Below are 19,674 nucleotides of genomic sequence, written 5' to 3'. Positions count from 1 at the left end.
AAAAGGGTTTGTTTATTAACCTTATTTTTTTTTCTTTTATGACATTTATTTTTCTGTTCCTTTAGCACAGATATTAGTTTACTTTATTTTCTCCTGTACAAGAATATAAGTCCCTGAAAGTCAAAGACCAGGTAATACTTAGCTCTGCATCTCCCATAATTGTTGGCACAGAGTCTCACTCAATAATTTTTATTCAATTCAACTTAAAAAAAGAATGAGAATGACCGAACAACCTAGAATAACCAAGCTGGCAAAAAGCTGGTAATATGTATATTTAAAAGAATGAGTCAATTAGGGTGGTTTTGGCTGCAAGTAATGTAAAATACAATTTAATTCATTTAAATAATGTAAAAAATATTTCCCACATAACAAGAAGTCTGGAAGTAGCTGGCTCCAGGTTGTATAATTCAATAGCTCAGCAACATCATCAAAGACCCAAATTCTTTGCCTATTTCTATCTGTTATCCTCAGGGTGTCAACCACTACCCTTGTGGTCACAGGATAGCTATGTAACTCTAGATAGCATATTCTCATAGGATTCTGTCTCATTAGCCAGAATTATATTCTAGGATTACTTTTTCTGGCTATGATCTAGAACAGAGACAAGATATAATCTCTCGTATCAATTAGAAAACTGGTCAAAATATATATAAAACAATAGTTTTCAGACATTGGACAGTGCAGAACTGGAATTCATGAGAGAAGTGAAGTAAATGAGGCATGCATATGCTCAAGATTAGTGCCTGCAGCCCCGCCAGCATGGCTCAGCAGTTCAGTGTTGACCTATGAACCAGGAGGTCATGGTTGGATTCCCAGTCAGGTCAGGGCACATGCCTGTGTTATGGCTTCCATCCCAGTGTGGGGCATGCAGGAGGCTGCTGATCCAAGAGTGTCTCTCATCATTGATGTTTCTATCTCTTTCTCTGTCTCCTTTCCTCTCTGAAATCAATGAAAAAATATTTAAAAAAATAAAAAGATTAGTGCCTGAAGATAGTTTCCAGGACACAGCACAGGTAGAACAACCAAAACTGCGTATTGTGGCCTTGCTGACTTGAGGAGACTGAGATTCGAGTGCAGCGACCAGGTCTGCCATGATTTGTGGGTACCAGATATAAGGAGGCCAGCATTTCCCTAATACTACAACCATAAATATACAGAACACTACGGTATGAACTAATGTCCCTCAAAAGCATGATACAAAACTCCTCAGTAAAATTTCAGCAAATTGAATATAGTAACACATAAAATGTAATACATTACACAATACATTAGCAATTACTTAATGACTAAGTGGAGTTTCTCTGAGGAATACAAAGTGAGTTTAATACATTGGAAGAATAAAGAAAATCTATGTGATCACCTCAATAAATACAGTAAAAATATTTGAGAGTAATCAACATCTATATGATAAAAACTCTCAACCAACTAGAAGGAGAAGGGAACTTCCTCAACATAATAAAGTACTTCTACAAAAACATATAGCTAACAACCTATACACATAATACACACACACACACACACACACACACACACACACACACACACACACACATTTCTTTGCTCTGTCAGCTGGTCAGCTGGGAGGGACTAAGAGACATGACATACTAGCAGCAATGAGCACACCTAGCACCCAGATCTTGGTTTCTTTTTAAAAAAATATATTTTATTGATTTTTTACAGAGAGGAAGGGAGAGGGATAAGAGTTAGAAACATTGATGAGAGAGAAATATCGATCAGCTGCCTCCTGCACACCCTCTACTGGGGATTGTGCCGGCAACCCACGTACATGCCCTTGACCAGAATCGAACCTGGGAACATTCAATCCACAGGCCGACGCTCTATCCACTGAGCCAAACCAGTTAGGGCCAGATCTTGGTTTCTAAAACCATTTTTTTAATAAAAGAAACTAGGGCTTGTTGGAGAAATTATTGCTTTTGGGACCAGGTTAGAAAATATATGAGATGAGTCTTGAGCACCTTGTACGGCCAGAAAGTAAGCAGTGCTCAAAAAAAAACAAACAAAACAAGATAACAAACAAACCCAATGTATTAATATTTGTTAATTAATTGCAACAAATGCACCACACTAATGTAAGATGTCAATAATAGGGAAAACTGTGTGTGTGTGGGGGGGGGGGGGGCTGTGTGGAATAGGATAAAATAAGAATACTGTACTATCTGCTCACTTTTTATGTAAATCCAAATGAGTTCTAAAAAATAAAATCTTTTCATTCAAAAACTCACCATTATAAAACTAGAAGACAAGCATATGGTGGTAGAAAATATTTGAAAAACATATCTGACAAAGAATTTATATCCAGAATACATAAAGGGCTTTTACACTCAATATTAAGAAGACAAACAACTGAATTGTTTTTTAAATAGTCAAATGATTTGAACAGGCATTTCACCAAATAAGATACACAAATGGCAAATGAGCACATGAAAGATGTTCAATATCATGTCATATTATTTGTTATCATTGGTAAATGCCAATTAAACTACTCTGAGATACCACTACTAGAGTCATTGGTATGAAAATGACTGGCAATACCAAATGTAAGTGAGGATCTGAAACAACTGGAAATCTTGGAAATCCTATATAACAGGGGTCCTCAAACTTTTTAAACAGGGGGCCAGTTCACTGTCCCTCAGACCGTTGGAGGGCCAGACTATAGTTCAAAAAAAACTATGAACAAATTCCTATGCACACTGCACATATCTTATTTTGAAGTAAAAAAACAAAATGGCAAAAACACCCGCATGTGGCCCGCGGGCCGTAGTTTGAGGATGCCTGCTATATAATAAAAGAGTAATATGCAAATTGACCGAATGGCAGAACGACCAGTCGCTATGACATGCACTGACCATCAGGGGGCAGACGCTAAATGCAGGAGCTGCCCCCTGGTGGGTCAGTGCACTCCCACAGGGGGAGCACTGCTCAGCCACAAGCCAGGCTGACAGCTGGCAAGCGAAGTGGCAGTGGCAGGAGCCTCTCCCGCCTCCGTGGCAGCACTAAGGATGTCCGACTGACGGCTTAGGCCCGTGGGCCTAAGCCATCAGTTGAACATCCCCGAGGGCTCCTGGACTGCTAAAGGGTGCAGGCCAAGCTGAGGGATAGCCCCATGTCCGAGTGCTCGAATGTCGTGCACCAGGCCTCTAGTCTTATATATTGCTGATGGAACTCCTATGTTGGAAAGCATTTCTATAGCTTTTTAAGAAGTTCATATATATTTACCCTATGATTCAGCAAACCCACTTCCATGTATTTACTCAAGAGAAATGATAACACTTGCCTACACAAAGATTTGTACTTGAATGTTCACAACATCTTTTTGCATATGAGCTAAAATTTAAGTCACCCAAATTGATAAGTAAGTTTTGGTATAGCCATATAAGGAAAACTATTCAACTATGAAAGGAATAGGCTGCTGAATTACACAACTTGGATGAATCGCAAACACATTATGTTAAGTGAAAGAGGATAAACACAGTGGGGTCCCTTGGCCTGTCTGACATCCTCTGAGGGGTCCTGGATTGTGAGAGGGCACAGGCTGAGGGACCCCACCAGTGCATGAATCCATGCACTGGGCCTCTACTTATATATTATATTATATTCATACATATACCTCAATAATTTTGAGTAAGGAAAAAGAGCTGAGTAACCAGCTTGTATCTAAGCCAATCCTGGCAAACAGAATAGAATTACCTGGATCAATATGAATTTACCAACTTCATTCCTGGGGGTTAGAAAGAGCTGCCTTCCCTTGGACAAAGACAATCTTAAACTTGGATAAGCTGAGGGTTTGTTAGCAAGAAGGAAGGTGGGGTTTTAACCAGTAGTGTCTTCTATCCACGGTCACATATACAGGCTCTGGCAAACACTAATGTCCTTATTAAAATTAATCAATATGATCTTCATCTCATAATTAAAATACAGCCTTTCATGAGTAGCAATTGCCTATGAAACCATTCCTGAAAACCAAAACTGTGTAAAATGTTAATGAAAAATATCAATTCAATTAAGACACATATCAAGCAAATCCTCCAGCTCAATGAGCTGGCAATTTGGAAAGGAGTAGATTAAGCTCCCCCTTGAACAGTCGTGACATTGTGACCAGCACATGTGGTATGTGACCTTCTTTCAACTCTCTCTTTTCTTTTCCTTCACATGGGTTATTTTGTTTTGAATCCTTGCTGTTTAGCTTGTCCTTCTGGCTTTGAAGGGAGGACATTTTTGGCTTAACTCTCAGAGAGGAAAGACATATGCTGCTTTGCTCTTGAAATCTGTTTATTTTTCCCCACTACATATGTTTTGCTTTCTTCTCTGGTGTCTGTGCTGAAATTTAAGAAGTCTGCCTTGTACCAATGGTTCTCATTAAAATAAGACTGGATTACAGGATCATAGCTTTTCACGTGCGAGGTATGGAGCCAGGCATAACTTATGTGCTCTACTCTGATGCATTAGTGTAGTTGTTAGAGAATTCAGGCATAAAGTGACTGAGATCTGGTACAGGCTTACTTGAAACATCTGATATTTAAGTAAAATGATCTAATCGGTGCATGCTTCTAGGTTATTTAGGCCCTAAATACCTTAGGAATGTAGGTAATCAAAAAACAAACAAACGTGGCCTCATTATCTCAATAGTCCTCATTCTTCCTAAAAGCTCTCCCTGTTACAGATGTGAAGCTGTGCCCTGGGCACTCCAGAAGGTCAACAGAAGAATCTGTTTGAATAGCACTGTCTCTTGGAAACCTGTAACTGAAAATATTGTCCATTCTGTTGATAATTCATAAATAATGAATTCATTCTTGGATTTATATTTGTTCATCCTGCTGATTTCTTTTATTAGAAAAAAAAAGAGAACTATGTAGCCATTGGAACTTCCATTTTTGTTTTAGTTGTTAGGAAACCTAAAAGCTAAACCTTGGGAAGAATTGTAATGAGGAGCCTAAGTTAAATACTGACTCACAGCTGAACCATTTGATTTTTCAAATGGTCTCGGTCAGAGCCCCTGGCTCATGCCCAGTATGGAGACCCAGGCCCTGGAGATAATGTGACGCTGGTCGCTTGTTACTTCAGGCCTTTCTTGTCTCATTCCACACCTTGAATTGATCATATGTTGTCCCAGGACAGACTTAAAGAATGTCTGGACCAGAAGGAAAAGAACCTCCCAATCCTAACACAGAATTGAGTTTCCTGGGTTGGAGGAGGGTCTCAGGAGGACCCCCAAGCTGCATCCTTCATCTGCACAACTGCCTTTGGAAAGCGATCTTCACTGTGCTTTTGATACTAGCCTGGGTTGATCTTGCTCACCCCTAACCTGGCCTCACTGCTCATCTTCCTCTCTTGTTCTCCATTGCATCTTCTGCTAGCAGTGGGAAAACCACACCAGGTGGTCACCTTGGTTCAGCAACCTCAGTCCCTGAGTTCTGGCTAAGAGAAGAATTCAGAGCCGAGACAAACTTTGAGAAAGCTTATTTAGAAACTCACAGAGATAGAAGTGAGCTGTAGAAGAAATGGGCTCAGGAAAGAAGTTACAGCAAAAGAAAGGCCCTTGGAGTTTAGGAGGAAGAGGGAGAGAGATAAGCACCTTGAAGGAGGAAAGAGAAAAAACACAACCTGGGAAAAGAAGGAAGTGGGGAAAGGCTTGCCCTCCATCCTGAGGGCTTTTATCCAAGGTATCTGGGGAGGATCTCAATAGAATATTCATGAACTTTTTTGGTGTGTCTCCTTAGGGTCTTGGCCTCTACTGATTGGTGGGTCCAGGGGTGAGTGTCATTAGTCGTTGCAGCCGGTCCTGATGTTAGCCATCGTATACTGGTAGCTCCACCTGGTTTTTCTGCCTGGAGCTGGAATATAACTGAGGCCCAGATGTCATCTCTAGGGGTTAATGCTTAAGGGAGTTTTGGTGCAAGGGCTTGTAGTTTTGCCTGTCGCCAGGCACCCGGGGCTATCCACCCTGTTGATCTCTGCACCTGGCCCATCATTCCTGCTCTGCTCATGCCTATCTTAACGGCCTGCTACACTTTTACACACTCAGCTGGGGTTCTTATATCAGTGTCTTGGCTCTAATCTGTCTGCCCATCATGTCTTAGCATAATAGTCCACAAGAATTTCTTGGTTGTCATAGGCACTATGTCTCTAAAAGTTTCTGGTTCTCCTCTATTTACAAGCACATGAGGGGATTCCACTGAGATTAGGTATGGCCAAGTGACTCCCCTTGACCAATAAGTGTAAATGGAAAACTTTAAGATCCTGCAGGTAATGCTCTTCTTTTGCCGCCTCAGTGATAAGGAAGCATGTGTTGAAATGAAGCCTCCATCAGCTTGGACCCCTGAGTTACAGAGAACAGAGGCCACTGCTGATCCACAGTGATCAGGAAAGGTGCCTTTGTTATTTTAAGCTTTTGACTTTTGGGAGCTGTTTTTTACAATATAATCTGTCAGATCCTGACAAAATATCCCCTCCCGTGTTTGTCCTTGATGTTTCTGTTTCACAGTATTGTATAGCCTTTTCACATCCCAAATATCACTGGTGCTTTCAGGACTTGGTTTGTATTGCTTTTAATTCCATGCCTTATTATCCATCATTTTTCTTATTGAATTCACTTTCATGTTTATGACCTTTAGCATCTTCCTGCTTCCTTACCTTTAGACCTTTTTTCTTTATATTAATCTGCATCCATTCAGATCATATTCTAAAACTCATTATAAAGCATCTACACCAAGACTGAAATCCCTAAATTAAACCTTTCTTCCAAATTCCAAACTCCTGACCCCTCCTCCTGGATTCATCTTGGTTAAGCACATAGGAATTTTGTACCTGGTTCCTCACAGAAAAATAAAGCTGACAACCATACCTATCCCATCAGGTTGTTGTAGAGATTGAATGAGATAATCTACAAAAGCCCTTAGCGCAGCCCCTGGCCCCCTGCAAATGCTCAATAGCTATTAGTTCTAATAATTGTTGCCATTATGGTATGCTGTTAGCAACTGCTATAATTAGATTCGCTCTGAATTCCTGTTATTTGGGATATTTTGTTCTATTTCTAACTTTGTTCTAATTTATAATTCGCTAAACCTATTAGCATCCTGTGACAATGGTGAATTCTGAGTGTTTGCTCCATGCATCCCATCTGTGGCTCCCCTAAATCACCTAGTTCCTGAACCTGGAGTTGACTGCAGACACATGAAGGAACCCAGGAAGACCAGCAGGAAAAGCACCCAGCCGAGCCAGCCCAACCGCCACCCCCTGGAATCATTTGAGAAAAAGAAATAATTTTTGCTGTAATCCGTTAAATTTGGAGTTGATTTGTGACATAGCAAAAACTAACTGATACACTTTACGGCTGTATGACTGAGCAAGTTGGTTATCCTCTCTGAGCCTCTATTGAGGAAATAATGTTTATCTTGCACGTGAGGCTTAAGCAGCTGACATAGCAGTGAATGCCCTTTAAAGTGTCACTTCTCTATAACTTTCTGGAGTATTCACCATCGCCATTGCTTCATCCTTGGTGCTTTCTCCTTCTCCAGATTTCCTTGCTGTAACTTTTACCTTCGCTGGACCGATTCTGCACGTCCTCTTCATGAAGTTGTCTGCCATCTGCCAAGAGCTCTCTTTCCTGGCCGCGCTTTCCCGGGAGCGCCTCACGGCCTCTCTCTGAGCAGTCCCACTGTTTGTGAGCTCATTTGTGTCCACAGCTTTGTGATCACGCAGAGAAGACTGAGCTCTCCATCTGTCTTGAATTCCCAGCTGTTTTTCTAACGTCTCCATTTGACTATTTGGTAACTGCCGAACCACAACAATCAACTGTATGCATTATTTCCTCTCCCATTGGCTCACCTTCCCCTCTAACCTATTTTTTTCATTCCCACAAAGGAAATTTTAAATTCCCAATTTCCTTTATCATCTGTATCCAATTAGTTTCTAAGTCATGTTTCCTCTTTTGAAATCCCACTTTATTCTCTCCATTCCCCATTCCCACTGCCACCATCTCCTATGCCCTCCCCACCTCCACCCTGTTACTATCCTAGGCACCCACCTCCCATTTCTCTTGATTTCACTCTTTCTGTTTACTGCTAACAGATAGATTGTCCTTAGAAAGACTTTGGTCTCATTGTTTCTCTGCTTAAGACTCTATAGTAAATTTCACCTCACCTCTGCTTCAAGGTCTAATTCCTCACCCTGATACATTCCTACTCATGGTGGCCTCGTTGCAGTATCTAAACCTGTTACCCATTCTCAATGAATTGCTCCCTTTAGGAGAGTCTGTTCTTAACTAAGCATATCCATACACAGATGCTGAGGCAAAGACGAAAATGCGGATGTTTTATTTGAAAAGTGAAATCCATGGCAACAGAGCAGAGAATGCGGGAAAGGAAGGAGATGCGGGAAGCTGCACAGAGAGAGGTTTCAGGTGCCACTTCTGCTGCAGGCTGAGCCAACAAGAACTCACGGGGGGCCTGATGAAGGTGTCTGCACGCTGGGCAGGCTGCAGGAAGACCCCGGGCCAGGAGGCACTCCTCAGTCCGGCTCCCTTTGTCGTCTATTTCTCATTAATTAACATTCCTCCACAGGGAATAAACTGGATCCCATTTCTGGGTTTTATCATTGGCTAGTGGGTAGCTGCTTCAGGTGCCAGATCTTAAGCACTGTGGCAGGGGGTGTTCCAGCAAGGCCAACAGTATAAGAAAGAGAGATTCCAACAGCTGTCAGGAGAGGCCAGAGCAGAAGGCCAAGAGCTCAGGTAGGTGCCAGGTTGGTCCAGCATTGAGAAGACCTGAGCTGTGTCTCATCCTGTCTGCCTGTGGCCCTGCCCCCTAACCATGTCCTGTTGTTTTGTCTTTGTTTCCTTGCTTAGGCTATTCTTCACGAACTTCTTTTTCTGCCTTTCTAAGTCATACTGATTCTTTTTTTTTTTTTTTTTTTAGAAATACTTTCATTTATTTACTTATTTATTTACCTTTAATTTTTTAAATTACTTTATTGATTAAGGTATCACATATTTGTCATCAACCCCCCCCCCATTCCCTTCCCAACCCCCCCCCCCACATGCATGCCCCCTCCCCCTGTTGTCCATGATCACTGGTTAGGCTCATATGCAAGCACACAAGTCCTTTGGTTGATCTATCTCCCTTGTCCCCACCCTCCCCTACCTTCCCTCTGAGGTCTGACAGTCTGATCAAAGCTGTTCTTGTTCTTCAGTATATGTTGTTCATCTTTTCCCCTAGATGAGTGAGCTCATGTGATACTAGGAATACACTTATAGGAACCGAAAATGAGACAAGCAATAATAGTTATGCTGAGAGGCAAATGAATCAGTCTATAGTGAGTTTCTTTCTGGGCCAACAGTTCTTTTGAGTCCCAGTTTCTATGTCCAACAGTTGTTTATGTGTTCATAACAGCAATGATATTTCAGTTCTGGATGGTGGGCAAATGGTGGTAATGCAGGTCCGACCCTCTCTGGTTTGGTCCTGGGCAATCTGCAGTGATGCACATCTGCTGACTGCTAGTATGGCAAGGCATGGTCAGCGTCTTCCATCTCTGGACTGTTTCTCTTCTGACTTCATGGCTGGAGCACTCCTGTCAATTCCTCTCTGTTGCAGGAATCCACATGTTCTCAGAGTTGTTTTCTGAAAATATACAAACATATTCTCGACCAAAAGTTAATAAAGGAATATTTTCTATAAATTTGACTTGTGATCCTTTTTCATTTTTTTGCCCAAATGATTTTCCTTTGACTTGTTTTGATACCATGTATGTTTTACCTGGGTGTCTTGCTGTTAGCATTACAAATGAAAGTTAATTTTCTAAAGTAAAAATTTTCTAGATGTAATTTATTTACAGGATATTTTTCCTTACATGATATTCTTCTACTATCCCCCCTTTTTTGGTTTAAATATTGGGAGGCTTTTGGAAATTTTATGCTGTAATCTTGATAGCTTTTAAATTTTCCTTTTTTGCACTAAAATGTGACTGCTTAGGTTCATTATATGTTACGCAATTTTACCATGAGATGAACTACCAATAAAAATTTTAGTTAACACTTTATAGGAATAGCGTTTTTGTCCAGTACAATTGATTTTTCTAGAGTATTTGCTTATTTTGATTGGCCAATTTAAATTAGTCTGAAAACTTGACTACTATTTTACTGTCAAATTTAATACTCTAACAACCATCTTGTTTTACCCTGTAATTATTAGTGGAGAGGATTATTTGCCTTCTTGAGTAGGCCCTGAGCATTCCTGGTGCTAGGCTGGATTTAGATATCATAGACCCCAGTTCCCCGGATCATGGGTGCAAGACATCTCCATCAAGTCTTGTTGCAGTGAGAGGGCATCTGCTGTCGGCCAAGTCTCTGTTACCTGGGTCCCGATTTGAGCTGGGCATGTGAAGCTGAGCAGCCATGGGGGCAGGAGATCTCCTTCAGCAGGGGTGAGGGTTCAGGCCCCTGCAAACTTGGGGGGAGTCATACTGATTCTTTACTGATCAAGTCTCATTCTTTCCATAAAGCTCTTCCTGACTACCAGCAGAAGACATTAGCTATTTTTGTTGTCTCTTCCTGTTAGCACACTGTTCTCTCCTTGGACTGGGGTGTGGGGTGGGAAGCGTTCCTATTGTGTAAAACAGGCGTTCTCAAACTACGGCCTGCGGGCCACATGCGGGTGTTTTTGCCGTTTTGTTTCTTTTACTTCAAAATAAGATATGTGCAGTGTGCATAGGAATTTGTTCATAGTTTTTTTTTTTAAACTATAGTCCGGCCCTCCAACGGTCTGAGGGACAGTGAACTGGCCCCCTGTTTAAAAAGTTTGAGGACCCCTGGTGTAAAATATTTTTCTCTCTTCCTCATTCCCAAGTCCTACTATGGGAGAGAGGGGTCAATGCCTCCACTACCCTCACCTGGGGCACACAATTTAAGCTTACCTGATCAGTTATTGGTTCCCCTGGTTTTGGATCTTGAGCTAGTAAAACAGGTAAAGTGAATGTCTGAAGGTCAGACAGCTCACTGTGCTGTAGTTTCTTTCCTTCAGCTGTACTGTTTCTGTGGGTGACCTTGGTCATCATCCTATTGCCTAGAACAGTGTTGGCAAACTGCGGCTCGCGAGCCACATGCGGCTCTTTGGCCCCTTGAGTTTTTAGCAAAGGCCAGCTTAGGAGTACCCTAATTAAGTTAATAACAATGTACCTACCTATATAGTTTAAGTTTAAAAAATTTGGCTCTCAAAAGAAATTTCAATCGTTGTACTGTTGATATTTGGCTCTGTTGACTAATGAGTTTGCCGACCACTGGCCTAGACTCTTAACTCTCTTGGTTTTTCTGTGTTCTTCAAGCCTTGTCCTTCAGCTCCCGTGGATTCTGTGAACCCCATCTTCCTGCCTCCTAATATCTCTCCAATTAATTTGTCTTTTTTTTTTTTTTAAGGTGGCCAGTTAGCTTGTGTTGCTTGTAACTGTGAATTCTGTTTCTATTTAGTAGCTTACATTACTTTCTGCCACTTTGGGATTTATAGAACTTTAAGATTGTCTATGTTACATGTTTTGCACAATGCTTGGAACATAGCACACACACAAGAACTGCAACAACATCATTACATATTGTTGAATGCAACAACATTATTGTCATATTAACCCTCTCCATTCCATTCTCCCCTCCCCCAGGTCTTCACTGCACTATTGTCTGTGTCCAAGGATTATGCATATCTATATATATAAAAGCCTAAGCAACCAGCTGACCAGCTGACTGTCTGGTAGCTATGATGCGCAATTACCACCAGGGGGCAGATGCTCAATGCACAGGCATGGAAACATGGAACAGACTGATGAATCTCAGAGGGAGGGGGGAAGGGGGAGGGAGGGAGGGCGGGAAGAGTTAACCAAAGATCTTATATGTATACTAGAGGCCCAGTGCACGAATTTGGCCTAGCCTGTGGGGATCGGGCTGAAACTGGCAGTCCGACATCCCCCGAGGGGTCCTAGATTGTGAGAGGGAGCAGGCTAGGCCGAGGAACCCCCTGGATGCACGAATCCCCATCTCCCCTTCACTCTTGTATTTTTAATTTGCATCTCTCTGATGATTAATGACATTGAACAGTCCTTTTTGGAGAAGTGTCTATTCAGGTCCTTTGCCCAATTTTTAATTGGGATGTTTATCTTCCTGGTGTTGTATAAGTTCTTTATATATTTTGGAAATTAACCCCTTATCAGATGTATCATTGGCAAATATGTCCTCCTATCTAGTGGGTTCCCTTGACTTTTTATTATTTTTCCTCTTCTCCTTTATAATTCACATAATATCTTCAAATTCCTTCTTTATCTGACCTTTCTTTATCACTGACACAAATGGAATCTTCAGTATCTACCTAGATTTTAATATAGCTATGCATTATTTTCCCCTATAACATCATCTACACGTGATTTCTGGGAGAGAGTATTTACCTTATATATTAGTCCCCTATTGTTGCTAAAATAAATTAACATATATCTAGTGGCTTCAAACAACACAGATTTATCACCTTACCATTCTGGAAGTCAGACGTTCAAATGGACGTTTACTCGTCTGAAATCAAGGTGTCCCAGAGCTGGCTCTTCCTGCAGGCTCTGTTTCTTTGCCTTTCCAGCACCTGGAAGCTGCCACATTCCTTGACTCAAGGTCTCCTTTCCCTGTCTTTAAGCCGTCAGTAGCAGGTTGAGTTCTTCTCACACTGAATTCCTCTGATTCTCCTGCCATCCTGAGCCTGCCCAGATAATTCAGGAAAATCATCTCATCTAAAGATTCTGATTTATACAGAAAAATGCAACTAATTCTAAATGTATATAAGTGAATGAATTTTGGTAAATGTTTATATCCATCCAACCAACACCCCATTCAGGATACAGAACATTTCTGTTGCCCCAGCTCCTCTTCTGTCCCCTTCTACTCACTCTTCAGTCTCTCCATAGGCAGACACTGTTCCCTTTTGATTAGTTTTGCATGTTGCTAAACTTCATATAAATGGAATTATACAGTACTCTTTTGTGTCTGGCTTCTTCAACTTAACATAATGTTTTTGAAATTCATTCCTGTTTTCCTGTGAGTCAATGGTTCTTTCTGTTTTATTGCCAAGTAATATTCCATTGTAAAACAGACTACAATTTTTAATCCCACTCTCCTGCTGATGGACACATGGCTTGCTTCCAGTTGCTTCATATTATTGCTATGAATGAAATAATATATAAAGTTATGAAAAAAAGTCCTTGTTTAATCACATCAGTATTTTGTCATGTAGCATAATATATTCCCAAGATTTAGCCGTTAGGACGTGCACCCCTTTGGGGTACAATTATCTGGCCTACCACCCCTAGTTTGCCTACTTTGTCTTCTCCTCTGGCCTAAGACTTAGACTCCTAATCATCTTATTTCTTGCCACTGACCTTAAGAAGCTTAGCCTACACACAGTCTCTTTAGGCTTTTCCTGGACAGACTCTGACGCTGTAACCCAGTTTTAGTAACTGACCTTTCACCTCTTTCCTTAGTAACCAAGCCCACAGGTGTATACCCCAGGCCTTGCACCCTAATCCTGGTGTGGCGCTCCCATGCCCAAGTCCCTGCCTGGAATCTCAATTCCTTTAGAACAGGCGTCCTCAAACTACGGTCCGCGGGCCACATGCGGGTGTTTTTGCCGTTTTGTTTTTTTACTTCAAAATAAGATATGTGCAGTGTGCATAGGAATTTGTTCATAGTTTTTTTTAAACTATAGTCCGGCCCTCCAACGGTCTGAGGGACAGTGAACTGGCCCCCTGTTTAAAAAGTTTGAGGACCCCTGTTTTAGAACTATAGGACAGCTTTACTTGTACCAAGCCTCCAGAGAGCACTCATGCTCCATACTCTGGGCTGCATCCCTGCTATGTGGGTGTCAGGCTGTGCAGGAAAGACACTTGCCAGGCTGTCCTTCCTCTGCTTGCCTGTGACCATCATCCTCTAAGACTGGCTCATCTAGCCTCCCAGCAACCAATGACCGGAATTGAATTGCTATCCACGCAGGAGCTGGTCAGTTAGCCCAGTGTTTCTCAAATATTGTTGCACATGAGAATTACCTAGAGTCTTAAGACATCTCGATATCCAGGCTTCACCCCATCCCAAATGAATCAGAATCTCTGTGTCTGAGTCTGTTATGGCCCAGCATCAGTATTTTTTAAAGCTCTTCCATCACTTCCAATATACAGGCAAGATGGAGGACAAGTGAACCAGGGATTTACTGCTCAATGTGTGCTCACCTCACATATCAGTGTTTTATGCGAATTTACACTCTTGTGTTTTAAAAATGGCTACAAAATAGCATATCACATTGATGTACTATAAATTACTTAGCCATTTAACTATTGCTTGGCATTTAGGCATTTTTGTTGTTTCTTATTTATAGGTGACTTCAAAGCAAGCATCTTTGTGGGCCTAGTAGAGCTGAAATTCTACTTTCTCACAAAACATGAACATTCTTGTATCATTTTTACCTTAAACAGGCCAGCCCTGAACTTTCATGGTGCTGTAGGTAATTTAGACATTTCCAAGCATGATACAGAATGGGAAAATTGGTACTGCTGGGTTGTGCAAGACACATGGAATTGTGACATTTTTAATGTTCCATCTTATCCAAGCTTGTTCAAATGGCTTTTGAAATTCTTCTTTCACTGAAATCTTTCTGCTTAATCTTGAACTGTGACAAATTGTGCCAACTTGAAAGTTTTGACACTTCCATTTCCTATTCACTCTCCAAATGTGCTGACCCTTTGCTTCCCTTGAAATCACAAGTGTGAGTTCCCTGTCTGCAGTTGAAAGATAAGGTCTAACTGAAGTTCAGACTGAATGTATAGGAGCCCAGGATATAGGGAGATAGATAACCCTTTGTGATTCCTCCTGTTGCCTTTGATCTCATTGTCATGATCTCAGGGAAGTTATGTAGGGAACAAATCAGATCAGAGGTCTAGGTCTGGATAGGACCTTAACCCCCTGAACTCATTTCCTCATCTCACACAAGGCTAACTATCTGCCTATCCTATAGAACTGGGAAGGTCACATGAGACAATCTACATGAATGCACTTAGGACACTCTGAAAGATATGTATAGAGGTGGGCATACAATGTTATTTCAGTGTAGAAATATTTATAATTCTGTATTTGAATATTTAAATGCTTAATACTTATAACTTATTAAATACTAAATTTACTTAACCGTTTATTTGATAAATAATGCTTTAATATTTTACTAGTTAAAAACATCTGTATTTTAAATTTGGTACTATGATGTGTTCCTTCTCAGCCAACTACATGGCATCATTTTTAAAGTGCCAAATTCTACCTATTGTCATATACTTCTATGATTTAAAAAAAAATAATGGCTTATATTATAATGATAAGTTATTCATTAAGGATTGCAGGAAATGTTTTTAGAAAAACTGGAATTGGTAGAGTTGTCAAATTGATTAACACAACTGAGATAAAATTATCTCCCTATCAGGAGAAAAAAAAAAAAGACAAAATGAGAGAGTGAGACTGTAAAAGGGACTTTTACTATCCTATGTGTTTGTACTGTGAAAAAGTGAAATCTGCAAAGTGTAATGAATATAAGTTTAATATAAAAAAATCAGGGAAAATTCTTTTTAAAACTAACAAAGCAGTTGAAATCTTGTGTTTAAACTTCAAAAAAGTATGAGACTTCTTTCTGGAGCAGTTAGTGTAAGCAAATAATAATAATAAAGTCCAAGCGACCTTTCTTGCCTTCCCTAGAAAAAATGGGAACCAAGTTACAACACACTTTTAGAAAAATCTTCACCAACTCCAACAGCCAAGGGGGGAGGCTGGTCAGCTAAGCAGGGATTCGCCTCCTGAGAGGGAAGGCTCTAGGCCAGGGCCCGGCCACCTTCTGGTTAGCCAAGCCTTGGTCCCATTCCCAGGGAGGAGGCTGGCCGCCTGCCCCAGGGGCACCCTCCGGGTGGGGGAGGTGGAAGGTGCGGGCTGGTGGGAGCTGCAGCGCGGTAGCTGCGCGGGACCCGGAGCCCGTGGGGGGTAGGGGGTGGTGAGGTGAGCTGCAGAGCCACCACAGGGCTGGGTCAACAGGACAAATACTTTCTCGGAAAGCACCCCTCCGGGCCAACTCCAGCAGTTTCTCCCCCTTCCTAGTCACTTTCTCCGCACACCCTCCCAACTCTGACCCGGCCGCGGCCGCGGGTCAGCCCCCCAGCCATCTGGAGTTGGGGGATTGTGCACATTGTGCACACCGCGCAGGGCGGGCGGGCGGGCAGCTCCAGCGTGGCCTGGGAGCAGCGGTCCCCGCGGGTCCCGGGGCTGAGCACCGGCCTCCCTGGGGGAGGGGTCTTCGCAGCCGGGCCGGGCGGGAGGGGCCGGGCGTGGCGGAGGTCGGGGGGTGTGTCGCAGGGGCGGGCGGGCGGCGGAGGGTGCCCCCGGGGAAGCGGCAGCCTCGCGCTCGGCACTGAGTCCCGCGCTGGTCCCGGCTTCTGTCCCAGGCCCCGAGCGGCAGCGGCAAGATGCGCGGGGGCGGCGCGGGGGTCGCGCTCCTGGCCTCGGCGCTCTGGGTCGCGGCGCGGTGCCAGCAGAGAGGTGAGCCGGGCCCGTCCCCCAGCGAGGGGGTGGTTGCGGGACAAAGCCGTGCGCTTTGTCTCTCCTAAGGTCTCTGCACGCATCCTTGCTCCCCTCCGACTGGAGGACCGGACACGTGGGTTTCCCCGCGAGCGTCTCCGAGGCGGGGGGACAAGAGGACTGGGGGCGCCACCCCTGACGGTAGCAGCCCCCTCCTCCGAGCCTTCGGCTGGAAACTCGTCGGGCTCTGGGGGCCACTCGCTGACTTCTGCGATCCCAGACACCGCTGTGAGAAGCGCCACGCGGGGGTGGCAGCAGGGGGCGTCTGGGGGCGGGGGGCGCGCCGACCCTGCGTGGGTCTCGGGCTCCGGCGCGCGGGGCGGGCGGCAGGCGGAGTGCGGGGCGCGGGGATTGAATGGGAAAGGCGTTCTCCCGGGTCTCGCCCATTGTCCGGCGTTGGAAAGCCCAATCCTGCGCGCCGGGAAGGGCCGGCTCCTCCGGGCCACTCGCGGCCCAGGTGGAGAGAGACGCGGGGAGAAGCGCGCCCCCAGCCAGCTGTCCCGTGCAGGGGGGCCGGTCCGCACCGCAGACGGCGTCTGGGGCACAGATGCGCTCTCCCAAACCACGCTCTTTGTGCCTGGGGTCTCCGGTTCAGACCTTCGTCACTCTGGAGAGAGAGAGCCATTGGCGAAGGGAGGACTCTGCCTGCTGGTCGCGGCACGGGTACAGTGGCTCTGGTGGCAAGGTTTGGGAAGAACAGAAACCCGAAGCGAATATTCATAGTTTCTGTCAATGCCAGGAGAGAAAGAGAAACCCTCTTTTCTGTGTACAGACAACCCAACCCCATTGCTCACTCTGCCCAGAGGGTTAAGTCTTCCCAGCGTTGCTCGCTTGTTGGCTGAGCGGTCACATCACAAGATGTTGAAAACATCTTAATGGATGCAACACATGGCCATGGGCATATGCGTACAAATACATCTTTTAATTAAATGCATTTTAAGAAAAAAAAAGCACGTGTCAAAAATAGGTAGGCGGAATGAGAAATACCGTCGTGGGAAAAATGTGTTTGGGCATTGTGCTGAGTTAGTCAGTCTGCAGAAATAAGACCATCTCATTCATTCAAGCATTCATGATGAGAGCATTGGACCGGAGCTGGGAACACAGCTCTGAATAGCTCAGCTCTGCGCCCAGCTAGGGCCGGGAGAGAGGGGAGTTTGCATAGTTATCCTTGAAAGAAAAGAGCTGGCCTAGGGGAGAGAGGGCTTGGAGCCTGGAGCTGAACTCTTTTCCCTCAGGTTGCACAAAGTGTGCGCGCCGCGGGTTTCCCACAGGATGGAGAGCCAGCAGCTTGACTCAGCTTTATTGTTAGAAGAAATTGAAAGTCCTAGACGGAGGAGGAGATGCCCTGCATGTTTTCCGTGCCCCTCCAGGGGCTCAGCGCTCAGCCTGGGCGATTATGAATGGTGTTTGGAGAAAGTGGACCGCCTGGGGCTTCCTGCTTTAAGATGCTGTGGAAACCCACCCACAGCTGGAGCCTTGGAATCTGGCACACCGCCTTCAGTCCCCACACCACCAACCATCACCCTTCCTAACAGGCATCTCTGAGAGAGTTTTGATTAAAAAAAAAAATCTGTGTCCCATATAGAGAGCATGAATTAGTGAAATTATATAACATGGTCATAATAAAATAATAAAATAATACTGACCTGTATGTTTTTGAAAGCAATGATTATCTAATAGCATCTACATGATCAGTAACCCTCTATCCTTTCTGCAGTTTTTCCAGATTACTTTATGTTTCATAGTATGTGACGCAGTGGCTTAATTTCTTTTAAAATGTAACCAGCTTAAAGTAAGCTCTTTATAAGTATAAGAGGTGGTGTGTTTTTACAAATAATGTTATGCTAAATCCACAGCTCACAATTTCATAGAATTATAGTTGCTTCACAGGTTGGCTCATCAATTCTTCTGTTTTAAACTGCCCTTTCCCCCTCTAAGTAACAAATAGATAATTCCAAGTATACAGAAAAAATGTCTATTCTATGAATGAAAGAAAATTTATTTCATTCTCATAAGTGACATGGTATTCATATTTAGCATGTGTGTATTCAGTAGTAAAATGTGTGTGCCTGAATGGATTTCAAAGGTGCATTTTTCTTTTCTGTAGCTGTATTCCCCAAGTAAGGGCCAACAAAAAATATTGATTTTAGCAGTTGGAAACCGATATGTGTAGTAAAAACATTACTGCCCAACTCCTACATCTCCTGGACTTTGGCCCACTCCATTTTTCCCCTCTCTTTTTCAGACGTTAAATATAAAGCCTACATCTGTAGTTAATCTAGCATGATGGAGAATTCATATGTGACAAGGGTATGGAATAAACATATACACTGTTCTGTCTTGTTCTGCCCCTCTTAGAATTGTACTGCTTTAAAAGCCACTATCATAAAATGTTTATAAGGCCACTTATTTCAAGGGAATCATCCTTGAAACACGCTACCATTTTATAATAGTTTATTCATAAAGTCCTATGGATATTCATTATTATCTACAGGAAGTTTCTATAGGAAAATGACAAGATAAATCCTTTTTTAAAAATATATTTTATTAATTTCTTTTACAGAGAGGAAGGGAGAGGGCTAGAGAGTTAGAAACATCGATGAGAGAGAAACATCTATCAGCTGCCTCCCCCACACCCCCTACTGGGGATGTGCCCGCAACCAAGGTGCATGTCCTTGACCAGACTCAAACCTGGGACCCTTCAGTCCACAGGCCGACGCTCTACCCACTGAGCCAAACTGGTTAGGGCAAGATAAATCTTTATGTGTTGTATTCTCTAGCCTTACTAGTGGGAAATTGAGCAAGTTACTTAACTTCTTTGTGCTTTAGTTTTCGTCATCTGTAAAATGGGAATAAAATGGTGTCTCCCTGGAAGACACTGTTAATGATGAACTGAAACAATGCAATAAAGTGCATAGAACAGGGCTTAGTACAGGGTTAGCCCTCAATAATTATTAGCTGCAAGCATCATTACAGTATTACTATTTTGCACAGAACTATTGGGGAGGCCCTCTTCCAAGCTATATTCTCTGGTATACACT

At 43.2% G+C, this 19,674-nt stretch overlaps 1 protein-coding gene across 1 annotated transcript in view; it reads left to right on the top strand.

Annotated features, from left to right (window-relative positions):
• The first annotated feature begins 16,521 nt into the window (after positions 1-16,521).
• Positions 16,522-19,674, top strand: part of LAMA1 (laminin subunit alpha 1) — a 143,066-nt gene continuing 139,913 nt past the window's right edge. Inside the window, exon 1 of the mRNA XM_054723880.1 lies at positions 16,522-16,594. Coding sequence (XP_054579855.1) covers positions 16,522-16,594 — 73 coding nt within the window. The remainder of the gene's footprint in view (positions 16,595-19,674) is intronic.

This window comes from Eptesicus fuscus, chromosome 12, assembly GCF_027574615.1.
Source record: "Eptesicus fuscus isolate TK198812 chromosome 12, DD_ASM_mEF_20220401, whole genome shotgun sequence".
Taxonomy (NCBI): Eukaryota; Metazoa; Chordata; class Mammalia; order Chiroptera; family Vespertilionidae; genus Eptesicus; species Eptesicus fuscus.
Note: the sequence above shows the minus strand (reverse complement) of the source record. Positions and strands in the feature narration are given on the sequence as shown.